The sequence below is a fragment of the Vicugna pacos genome, chromosome 24, assembly GCF_048564905.1.
Source record: "Vicugna pacos chromosome 24, VicPac4, whole genome shotgun sequence".
In the NCBI taxonomy this organism is placed as follows: Eukaryota; Metazoa; Chordata; class Mammalia; order Artiodactyla; family Camelidae; genus Vicugna; species Vicugna pacos.
Window position 1 is genome coordinate 25939817 of NC_133010.1, and position 12153 is coordinate 25951969.

The window sequence follows — 12153 nt, forward strand, 5'->3', positions numbered from 1 at the left end:
CCAGGTCTGTGCGTGTGCGGCAACCTGTTGTTCTTGTCTGCACGTCTTTCCCAGGAGGAGGCGGCGTCTGACAGGCTGGGTGTGCTGGCGGCCCCCGCCTGTCCCAGGTGGGCCTCGTGGCCCAGACAGCACAGCCTGTGGCCTGGCTCCTGCCCCCCGGCCTCCCCCTCGCCCCTGGCCGCCAGGACCCCCACCTGCCCTGGCCTTTGTGACCGGACTTTCTTTCCGCCACAGCGTCTCCGTGTCACTTTCCTCCTCTTTTCCTCACTGACAGTGTGCAGTTTTGTCCCCTGATCGTAGTTTTCCGTCTTTTCCGAGTAAGGCCTTCTGCTGTCTGCAGCCGCACACCCTTTCAGAAACCATCAGAGCGCCAACAAGAAGTATGTCACTGCCATGAGGTACCTCGGAGCACAGCAGATTGCATCCGTTCCTGTAATAATTCTTCGTGCTCTTTTGCTAAAGAGAAAGAGACTTTTTGGATGGAAAAAGAAAAAACAAAAAACTCAGCAATTTGGAGCTCAGAAACCTCCAGAAAACAGAAAGCCAGCTGGAATTGGGAGGCTGGGCTGTGACTGGGAGGGAGGGCTTCGAGTCAGGGTCGGGTCAGGAGGGCGCCCCATCTCCAAGTCTGGGGGACCCTGAAACAGTACCTAACTTCCGACTGTGTTTCCTTGTCCGTTAACCAGTGGTAAGAATGTATCATACATATTATCTATCTCAGGGCTCCCGTGAGAACTGAGCGAGATTGGCTACGTCAAGAATGTCTGGCATTGCGCTTGGCACGAGGAGGTATCCGACAAATGGCAGTTGTTAGTATCACCATCACCCTCCCAGACGGGCCAAGGAGAGAGGTTTCCTTCCCACTGTAGCCCCGGAGGGTTTTCCACCAAATCTGAGGGGGTTCACACGTGTTGGACCCGCAGCGTAGCTGGGGTGCAGCTGACTTCAGCAGAGCGGAGCACAGGAGAGGAAGGAGGGACCTCCCGGCCAGGACCTGCTGCTTCTGGCCGGAGGGGAGGCCAGCTAGTAATTTCTGTCCATCACATCTCATGACACCTAACTGAGGACTGTCACACGGGTCAGAGAACCCTGATGAGAAGACCTGGGCACCTTCATTTTCTTAATCTGGTTGTATAGCTGTGTGCTGCATATCAGCCCCCCAAATCCAAACAGCTTTCTAAATAATAAGACTAAGAATTCTGGAAACCGTCGTCTCCACCTCTGCCCTTTACCATTTGACTCGTTCACAGCATCCTCATTTCCCTCTGCCTCTGTTTACGACCAATCTAAATTTTAAGCGGCAAATCTGTCTCTGAAACGTTTTAGTAATCGAGAGCTCTTTAGTTCTTCTGAAATTGCTTGGGAGAAACTGGCTGCTAACTTAAAATAGGAAACATTAAGAACTGACATAAAAGTCTAAGTAATTGCCCAACTTCATATTTTATTTAATCGTATTCAATACTCAGCAAATGCATCAGCCTTAGATGGATTCAATTTGGATTCAAACTCAGTTTTTTTCCCCCCCTTTTCAATAGGAATGTAGAGTTGATTGGCTGGCAGTTGGCCAGCCTAAAACAGAAGAGGGGGCTGAGTCATGGGCGAGCCCCCGTCGTGGGGTCTGTTTGATAGTCTGTATTCACCCCTTTCCTTACTCTTTCTTGAAGGAGTCCACTGGTCGGAGTCACCCAGAGGAGGGAGGTGGCCATGTGCTCACACAGAACATCCTGTGCCCAGGGTCCCCGGCCAGGACCCCCAGAGCACTTGGCACCGCCCTGGGTGAGACTCAGGGGGCGGGACTGCACCCCCGGCTGGAGCTGGGGACCTGCAGTGCCCGGGGGTACCTGGCTGGTTCCCCCACCCTCAGGGCACGTCCTGGTCTTTTTAACCTAACGTGTGTGCGTCAGTTACACCTCAGAACCAGACTGATGAGAACACCCTATGGAAAGGGACCTGGAGGCCGGCGGGTAGCTTCTGGTGAAGCGCAGCCATAATCCTACACAGCAGGTCAGTGATGGCCTCTGTTCTCCGCCCTCCTTCAGGGACAGATCTTAATTTCCTGGGGGGGGGGGTTCTTTTTAATTGCAAAGGAAATGATATTCACTGTAGATAATCTGGAGACTTTGAAAAGCCACAGAAGAGAAAGTTAGAATCGCTCATCACTCAGTCACCTGAAGAAGAGCACTGTTAACATTTTGAGGTTTATAGATACCTGTCTAGGCTGCTCTTCTCACGCACACGTATAATACAAATGTGTATTTACGATCTATCAGGTGGAAGTTGAAATAACAAGATACATGCTGTTTATAATCTGCTGTTCCTTTTTAACGTGTTTACTTCCTTAATCTCTAAGTGTCGTGGACACTTGCAAACCCTGGGTGTCATGCTTCTCTGGGTCTGTAAATCCTAAAGTGAAAAATAAGATCTTATTGTTTTAATTACTAGGCATTGTGTTTATTGGCCTTTTTTTTTTTTTTTACTAAGATGGCTTTCATGTTGCTTACAAAATATGATTCTTTGTCTTGTGTTCGAAAACTTTTTCCCCCATTGTGTCACGTTGTATAATACTGTAATGGTTTCTTTTGATATATAAAAGTTGAAAGTCTGACCAGTCCACTCTCTTCATCTTTTCCTTGGATGTTCCAACCTTTGTTTCTCGTGTTCATAAAGGCCACGCCCCAAGAACAAATGGAAATTCAGCTCTTTCCGTCTAGTTTTTTTTTGGTGATTTATTTCTACATCCAGATTTTTAATTCATCTGGAATTTTTTTAAGACATGGTCTGGATCTGTTTCCCTCCTGATCCACAGACGAGGCTGTGCTCCAGTATCTCACAATGGGCTGTGGGCGGATGGGTCCTGTGGGCCAGAGTTGGCCGACCCCTGTTGTGAATGAATTTTTGAATCTTTTTTTCCTCTTGGGTTTCATTGAGTGATTGATCGCAGCATAGTCACTTTACACTGTTGTGTCGGTTTCTGCTGTGCAGCACAGTGCTGCAGTCACACGTGAACATACATACATTCCTTTTCATATTCTTTTTTACCATAAGTTACAAGATGTTGAATATAGTTCCCTGTGCTGTACAGTAGAAACTTATTCTTTATCTATTCTCTATGTATCAGTTTAGTATCTGCAAATCTCGAACTCCCAGTTTATCCCCTCTCATCCCCTCCCCCCTGGTAACCATAAGTTTGTTCTCCATGTCTGAAAGTCTGTTTCTGTTTTCAAATAAGTTTTTTTTTAGATTGCACATATAAGTGATATCATATCTCTTTCTGACTTACTTCACATAGAATGACAATCTCCAGGTCCACCCATGTTGCTACAGTGGCATTATTTTGTTGTTTTTATGGCTGAGTAGTATTCCACTGTGTCACGATAACACAGCTTCCTCTATCCAGTCATCTGTTGATGGACGTTCAGGTTGCTTCCACGTCTTGGCTATTCATTGTTTCTTAATCCTGAAATTCATCCAGTAAATGGCACGGCCTGACCTTCTGACGCTGAGACACTGAAATGGAGGAACTGAGTCGATTATCATGACATCTGACGTGACGGAGGTGACTTGGAGAGCCTCCCTCCTAGCTGTTGTGTTGTGGGAGCTGCAGCAAAGGCATGAAGCAGAGAGGGCACTGCCCCCACAGAGGGAGCTCCGGGGACCCCCATCCCATTGCCTTCCGGCAAATCTGCAGAGGAGAGGGGGCACCATCGGGGGACCTCTTCCCAGCACAGGCTCGCTGGGTTCCAAAGGATGCCAGCTGATCCTCGCCTTCCAGACTGCTTTCTCCCACCTCGTGTCGGGATCACACTCACCCTGCTGGGTTTCGGGCCTGTTACCTTCCTCTCGGATGCGTCTCGTTCTTCCTCCAGTCACTCTTTCTGTCTCCACCCTTGACTGGAGGTCCGGGGTCAGTTTCGGCTCCTTCTGTCCCAGACATCCCTCGGCCATTTTATTTATACGTGTTTGCATTTCCGACCCCCTGCTGGCACATGTGCAAGACTGGAGGTGGGGGCCAGCCCGCTTTCAGGCTGCACCCCAGAGCTCTCTGACCATCTCCTGAAAGTTTCTGTCCAGCAGTGGCGGAGCGGAGCGCCTCAGCAATGGCAGGACCTTGATACTGGCCTAGACCCCTCCTGGGAGTCTTGGAGTTTGAGAAAGTCTTTGGTTACGAGCTAAGATGGGGATCCTACCTCTGCCACCGTACCTGAGGCTGTGAGTCCTCCTCCTTTAGAAGACGTGGTTCCTGCCCCGGAACAGGCTGAGCCGGGTCCCCCCTGGCTCTTGCACGGGACCCTCCTTAACCGAATGTCCCCTGGGTCTCTTTCAGAGCTCCCTGAAGAGAAGAGGCAGCCGGGAAACGTACAAAGAAAAGAAAGCCTTTGCCCAGGTAAGCAGCGGTTTCATCCTCATGTTACAGCTCCGCCAGGGGCCATGGCCTCATTTCGAATTTTCTCAAAAAGCACTAGTGTCACCTCTAACGTAGTAAAGAAACCCGACCTGCCCCCCAAACTGGGCTCACTCAAAGCCTCCAGGGCTGAAAAGTGTCTCCCCAGGCCTGCAGCTCCGCCTTCCGCTGCTGGCGTCAGGCCGCTGGTGAGTCCTCCAGGCAAGAGCGCAGCGCACCCGGTGCAGCTCAGGGCTCTGCGGCGCCCACGGCTGGCGGCAGCCCCTCAGCCCTTCACCCAGAGAAGGAGTGCAACGGAACGGTGTAGCTGCCGTCTGCTCGGGTCTCCACAAAACGCTGTTTGGAGTGTTGGGTTTTTTCCCAAAAAAACGCACATGCTAAACAGAATCTCAGATTGTCCTCATAGACGGCGAGACGCCGTCTCTGGAAGGTGGTGACAGCGTCGTCCCGTCTGTGCGCGTGGCATGTGCTCTTCGGAACTCCCTGAGCTTTCTGGAACACTTGTTTTCCTGGCTTTTCTTTGTTTTCTTTTGTTCCTTCCTTTTTCTCTTTCTTTCTCTCTCCCCCCACCCTTCTTCCTTTTTTTAAATTGCTGCTAGTATTTGGTGTTGATAGAAGAAGGCGTTCTGGGGGTGTCAGCTCCTGGAGCTCCCAGAGCAAGCAGTCATCAGAGAGATGCAGTCAGTCCAGGAAACTGCACCCCCCCCCCGCCACGTGAATCCACACCCGATTCCCTCCAATTTCTCCATCCTCCAAAGCCCCCGGTCCCCAGAGTAGCCTTCAAGGAGGGAGGGCCAGGCTGCACGAGCCAGAGGAATGCCAGTGGTTAGCTGTTCTCTGCCATCCACATCTCTGCTCCCCATGTCTCACTTTGGAATCCACTAGTGATGGGGACATTTAGGTCTCTCGTCCCTGCTGCTGGGTGCATCAGCCCTCCGGAGCTCCAAGTGTGTTTCAGCTTCCTGGCTCCTGAACAGGGAAGATCTTTTCTTTAGAAGGGTAATAATCTCTGCCCCGTCTCAGAGCGAGCAGCCTGTGGTGCACGCACCGGGTGAACCAGGCTGAGGACCGCGGCTGGGACACCCGGGCTCGGGAAGGGGTTAAGTGCCCAGCCTGCGGTGCCGCTGAGCGCGGAGTTTCTGTCCAGCAGAGTGGCGGAGCGGAGCGCCCCGGGAACTGCAGGTCTGCAACCAAAAGTCAAAGGAAGCTGGCCCCCCGGCGCAAGGTAGGAACACGAGCCGTCGGCGCTCGGGTGCTGGCCAGATGGCAGACTTGCAAGCCAAAGAATATATACCTGCGGCGATATATTTCTGTTGCTTGGCAAGGCCTTTCCAGCTGGTGGTGGTGGCGGTGGCCCTGCGTGTGTCCCCACCTCGGTGCTGAGCTTGCCTTCTCTGCCTGCACCAGAAGGGTCATGGGGAAAGGTTCTGGATCTGCTTTCAGGCTGCATACCGGAGCTCCCTGACCATCTCCTGAAACCAGACCTTGATATTGGCCTAGACCCCTCCTGGGAGCCTTGGAGTTTGAGGAATTCTCCGGTTACGAGCTAAGATGGGGGTCCTGCCCCTGCTGCTTAGCCGAGGCTGTGATTCCCCATCCTTTAGAAGACATGGCTCCCGCCCCAGAACAGGCCGAGCCAGTTCCCCTGCCTCCCATTTCCCCTGTGTGCTGGCTCCAGCCGCCTCCACCGACCTACCGAGGGAGTCTGACCCCTTCGGTAGATCCGTACACCCCTTCGGCTCCAGAGAGTGCCTTTCTTTTGGAAACTGCGCTGGTCTTGGCGGCAGGCCTGGCCGTGCACGGGTGCCGAGTAGACACGATGCGTGCTCCAGCCGTGCGTTACAGTCCCTGGCGCGCGGGTGGTTTCTTTCTTTAAGGAGCAGGAAGACTGTTGGGACGTTTTCTCAGTCCTCAGGTCACCAATGAATCGGACACTTCCTACGGTTTATCACTGAGTCTTGCTTCTTTAACTGACCTGGGTTAAAGTTCAAGGAGACAGGAGGATGGTTCTGGTTTATAATCAGACTTGTGGGGAACTGAGGGTAGGGGGTGGATGCAGTACAAGGTTTTCAGAAATCAAGGCAATCTGAGGGCTCTTTGGGATCTTCCACCTGGATAAAGGGTGCAGATGAGCAGTTACAACCCAGTGCAGAGCCCTTGGGGAAGGCCCGGGTTCCCTAATTTCTCCGCTCAGCTTTTGGGGGAGGCCCTTAGGAAAGATGGCCTGCAGTTCCCTGGTCTGCGTTGGAGATGAAAGTCTCCGGGACCGGGCAGGTGACTCTGCTCCTCGGCCTCCTCCTTGCCGGGGCCTCGCCAGACGTCGTTTCCCATGGGAGTACGGTCAGGACGTTGGTCACAGCAGGGGATCCTGCCTGTCCCTGGGCCGTCCCAGGCTGGAGGGGGTTCCCTTGTGGCTGGTGACATTCTCTTCCACGGTGTCTGGCTGTCCTCAGGCACGAAGGTGTATTTCCCTGCCTCGTGGCAGAGACTGGGTCGTGCAGGTGATCTTGACTGCACACAGGACAAATGCTGGCTCTGCAGTTAATGCGGGGGCTGGCGGTCTTCCTGTTTTAGGCTTGTCACGCCCCGTCTGACCCGTTTATGGAGCACTGACGGTCTGTCTGCACCGACGCATAGTCTAGCTCACTCAAGCTCCAGCCCTGCACGTGAGCAGCAAAGCCCCCTCCGGGTATCTGGACACGCAGATTTTTTTTTTAAGTCTGCATTTATCAAAACCTGAAAAGGTGCTTTTAACTGTTCTGCTTTGGAGAGTTCTCAGCAGCTGGGCTGTTGAACATGCCAACTTCTGGTGGACAGGAGGATTCAGTATTTACTGTAGCGATGAATGAATCAACAAATACGTATGCGTCTCCCTTAGTGTTAGGACTAGACAGTGTGTGCCTTTCACAGCCCACCTACTCTGTGGGCCCTTTAAATCTCTGTTGTTAACCCAGCAGCAGTGGTAACCCGTGCTGCTCAGCTGGGTGGGGCAGACACTCAACTTAATTTCCGGTTCATCACAGAAGCCCTTGTTAACGTCTGACTGATCCCAAACCAACGAACTCTTTAATGTGACAAGTTCTTGGAGCATAAAGACCATGCTTTCTTCCCAGGGACACTTATATATATTACTCTCCTGATGTGCGAAATGGGGGAAAAAAGCAGTTCCTGGCTCCTTTCCCCAGTGGTAACTGAGTTTCAGACAAAGCAGAAAGTGGAGCCTGACCGCGTACTAGCCCCTCTGCTGTGTGCGATTCCGCTGCACCTTCACGTCAACTTCGGCTGAGTGAAGGTCCTGCTTTGGACATAAGGAGACAGCTTTCCAGGGCCCAGCGCTCAGGCCCTGGTGCCACATGCGGAAAGGGCAGGACTGGTCAGTTCCCGCTCAGCGGGTGGCGGTGAGGGTGTGCCTCCCTCAGAGGACGCACAGGCAGCCCCAGGGCTGCTTCCACGCAGCACTGGCTCACAGCTGGCCTCAGATTTTTCCTTCAGTCTTCCTGGTCACCCTGCTTTTCTTTCCTTCCGTGGGTATGTGGTGTGGGCAGGGGGAGTCTAGGCAGGGTGGAAGGAGAAAAGTTGGGCACACCCAAGGAGGTCTTCCTATGTCTTTCTACCCATGGTGAGCATGCAGCACGGAACAGCCAAGAATGAGCTGTGTCTCGGAGGCTGAGAGCTGTGTCTCCCTGACAGACCACTTGCGCACAAGTGATGGTCTGTCTGGAAGGGTTCACCGTCCCGCAGAGGGCTGACTGGGTGCAGAGGCTGGTGTGCTGGCTCTCGCTCCCTTGGCCTGCTGGCATGTGGCCATCACCCAGCAGGGCGCTGGAGTTGCATGATGAGAGAAGCCTTCACCAAAGTCTTTGTCCCCGTGACAGACTTTTGAAACTTAATAGCCAATCAGCAGAAATCGGCTGTTGTCGCCAATGACTGAATGTGACTAGTAAAATATGGTGCAAGCCTGAATCCAGAGCTCACGGAGCCCCAGGGCGCCACTGTCCAGTTGGTCCAGAAAGTGCCTTCTTGGCCTTAGCTGAGCAGTGTGGGCTTCTAGTAGCAGAGAGCCCGCTCCAGTGACCCTCCAGGATCCACTGTGTCCCAGCGAGCCTCGGGTTTCTGAGTTTAATTCCCGGCTGTTAGAGCAGCTAAAGGGAGTGGGACTGACTGGAGGCTCTGAAGTTGCGTTTGCATGGGGAGAAGGGTGTGAGTAGCCCAGGTCTCAGGTCTGCAGGAACCAGTTCACACTAACCAGCCATCTGAGCTTGGGATGTACTCTGCATCTCGACTTCTAAAGCATCCTCGTGCCTGTCACCTCGTGATGTCCTCATGTCCCTGTGATAGGCTGGGAGAGGGGAGGCGGGGAGGAGTGCCAGATTGCCCTGTCTCCGGTTCTCAGCAAATCCGTGGAGAGCCGGATGGCCTGGCTTCCTCATGCTAGTCACACCTGTGGTGACGCCAGCCCCTCTGATGAGGGAGGTCTGTGCCATGGAGGTGAGTGACAATGGGTAGAAGTAGCCATGGAGGCCTGTCCCCCTGCCCCTGGCCTCACGAGGGGTCCAGGGTCTCTCGCTGGTCAGGTCGGACCCGCAGAGTAAGGCGGGGGCGTGCGCATTGCTTATGGCACTGGGTTTCATTCCGTTCACTCGTCTGCACTCATCCTCTGTACGATGGTGTCATGTGCACGCTGTTCAGGCTCCTCGTTGCCTTTGTTTCTGCGGCAAAGCCCCTAACGTAGGCCCTTGTCCCCCGTGGAGGCCCCGGCTCTGTCGTGGCCCCTCTCCACATGCCTCAACACACTGATGGAGAGATTGGTGTTTTGTGTTTGTGTGTCGGGGGCGAGGTGCGAGGGAAGTCGTCAAAAACAGGAACATTTGGTATTTTCAAATAACCCTCCTCCTGGCTGTTCTCTCCTGGCAGGATGACAGTGCCGATCTGAAGTGCCAGCTTCAGTTTGCCAAAGAGGAGGGCTCCCTGATGCTCAGGAAGATGGCTAAGCTGGGGCGGGAGAAGGACGGGCTGGAGCAGGAGCTGCAGAGGTACAGGGCCCTCTACGGGGACGTGGACAGCCCCCTGCCCACCGGCGAGGCGGGCGGGCCGCCCAGCACCCGGGAGGCCGAGCTGAAGCTGCGGCTGAAGCTGGTGGAGGAGGAGGCCAACATCCTGGGCCGGAAGATCGTCGAGCTGGAGGTGGAGAACAGGGGCCTCAAGGCGGAGATGGAGGACCTGCGGGGCCAGCACGAGCGGGAGGCGGCCAGCCGGGACCCTGTCTCCAGCATCCCTACCTCACCCTTCGGCGACTCCCCGGAGTCCTCCGCGGAGCTGCGCCGGCACCTGCAGTTCGTGGAGGAGGAGGCGGAGCTGCTGCGGCGGTCCATCTCCGAGATCGAGGACCACAACCGGCAGCTGACCCACGAGCTGAGCAAGTTCAAGTTCGAGCCGCGGCCAGAGCCGGAGCCGGCGTGGCTGGCGGCGGGCACGGGCGGTGGGGCGCCCCTGCAGGACGAGCTCCAGGCGGCCCGGCTGCAGATCCGCGAGCTGAGCGGGAAGGTGCTGCGGCTGCAGCAGGAGAACCGGGTGCTGCTGTCCAACCCCCCGCGCGGCGACAGTGACGCCGACAGCGACGTGGGCCGGAAGGAGAGCGACGGGGAGGACGGCCGCCCGCCCCAGCCCAGGCGCGAGGGCCCCATCGGTGGCGAGAGCGACTCGGAGGAGACCTTTGAGAAGACGTCGGGCTTCGGCAGCGGAAAGCCATCGGAGGCCGGAGAGGGCCCGGCGGAGCTGCTCAGGGCCCGGGAGGACTCTGAGTGCCTGACGAGCATCAGGCACGAGGCCGAGCGGCTGGAGCGGACCGTGGAGCGCATCATCACCGACACCGAGGACCTTGCCGCCGTCTTGCCCGGGGCTGGCGTCCAGGGGGACGGGGAGAGGGGAGAGGGCGCCCAGACGGAGCCCCAGCTGCTGGGGACCCTCAACACCAGGATGAAGGCTTTCAGGAAAGAGCTCCAGGCCTTCCTGGAGCAGGTGGACCGGCTCGGGGACGGCCTGAGGGAGCGTCTGGAGGGCCTTTCCCCGCTGCCCCACCTCACGGAGTCGTCCAGCTTCCTGTCCACTGTGACCTCCGTGTCCCGGGACTCCCCCGTCGGGAACCTGGGGAAGGAGCTGGGCCCCGACCTGCAGGTAAGGGGGCTCCCGGCTCTGCCTCCCTGCTCCCTCCTGCTCCTGCTGGCTGGCCTGGCCGCGCTCCAGCTCCTCCTGCTCACGGCTGCTTGGCTGTGATTGCAAACCCGCGTCGTGCTAAAGCCTCCGGTGTCAACCAAATCCTTTCTCTTGGTTGGGTTTCTCCTTTCTCTTGGTTTTGTTTTATTTGTTGGTTTAGTCCTTTCGTTCCCTGGTTTCCTCTCCCTATTCCTCTTATTTTTAAACCGCACAGCTGCTCTTGGCTTAGAGGTCCTCCCTCTTGCCACGAGGCTGATCCTGCTGGAAACGCTAGGGATGGACACAGGCCTCCCTTTTTTTTGGCATCCCAAACAACCAGCCCTCCCGATGAAGAAGCAGAGAGGAGTTTAAAACAAAGTCCACGGGCACTTCGCAGTCGGGATGCGTAGCAGACTCCTCGGGAGCGCGGGCGTCCCCACCTGCGTTCACTGCCCCAGGGACAGTCCAGCCCCGAAGGCCTAGGGAGCCCACCCGCCCACCCCCTCTGCGAGACGGACAGCCTGGACAGGGAGGAGCACGGCCAGAGAAGGATGTGAAAGCACCCGGAGCCAAGGGCAGCGACAGCGCGGCCTCCCGGGACTGCTCTCCTGCGCGGCGCCCTGGACCATGGCCTGGCCGCCCGACCTCAGCGAGGCGGCAGGAGCCTTGTTCCCGTATCCTTCCCGGTGGCCTGCCTGCGGGCGAGTCTGCCTCCGTGTCCCCATCGCACGCGCCTCGTCAAGCCTTCTGCATTCTCTCCCTCTGCTTTCCAGGTCCTTCTGCCTGTCCTCACGCTCGCCCTCACTTCGGTTCTGTTTTCTCTCTCTGTCGCTGCTGTGTTTGCGTTGCTGTCTCTGGTCATGCTGCTCTCTGTCCCGTAGTTTCCCAGCCGTCTGCCTTCCCCACCCCTCCTCCACCCTCTTGGTCCTTTGTGTTTTGTTTAAAATTTTTCAAAAAACAAAAACAACAAAACCCACAAATCCCTCCCGTGCACCTAACAGTCCAAACTGAGAGATCAGATGGAGTGGCAGCTCGGGCAGGAGCGAGGGGAGGAGCGGGGGCCTCTGCCTCCGCGAGCCGCACGGGAGCTGCACCGCCGAGCCGACGGGGACGCCGGGAACTGCCGGCCCGGAGCCCAGAGCTGCTTCAGCCTAGAGGTCAGCAGTGGTGGTCCCCCCGCCGCCCCCTCCCGCCCCTCCTCTGCTGTGTGTCTGTGTGATGGTTCCCACCTGAGTCCCAGGCCCCTTGGGAACGCGGCAGGGGGAGTGTGGAAGCAGGGGGGTGTCACTGCATGCACCTGACCTGGGGGTTCCCCAAGGGGTGACGGCAGGGAGACCGGCTGTCTGGGGCCTGCGGGCGCCTGGGGATGTAGCAAAGCATCTGAGACTGATTCGAGAGCACTCTGTGGCTCCTTGTCAAACAGTAAGGAAAGCGGAGCTGAAACCCGAGCTTGTCCTCCCGGTGTCTCATGGGCCCACCCGGCATTTTCCCTTGATCGTCTCCAGCCATTGGGCAGAATCAAGGATGCTCTCCTGACTTGGGGGTGCTTCTGTAGTCGC

General features: G+C 56.0%; 1 protein-coding gene across 5 annotated transcripts in view; it reads left to right on the forward strand.

Annotated features, from left to right (window-relative positions):
* MTCL1 (microtubule crosslinking factor 1) overlaps positions 1-12153 on the forward strand; it is a 110898-nt gene that overhangs the window by 60652 nt on the left and 38093 nt on the right. For 3 of the 5 annotated variants that reach the window (XM_072949249.1, XM_072949245.1, XM_072949247.1), the window contains 4 exons: positions 4325-4384; positions 5550-5627; positions 9317-10576; positions 11596-11751. In XM_072949249.1, the coding sequence (XP_072805350.1) occupies positions 4325-4384; positions 5550-5627; positions 9317-10576; positions 11596-11751 (1554 nt within the window). The remainder of the gene's footprint in view (positions 1-4324; positions 4385-5549; positions 5628-9316; positions 10577-11595; positions 11752-12153) is intronic. The other 2 variants (XM_072949246.1, XM_072949248.1) reach the window with 2 other exon arrangements.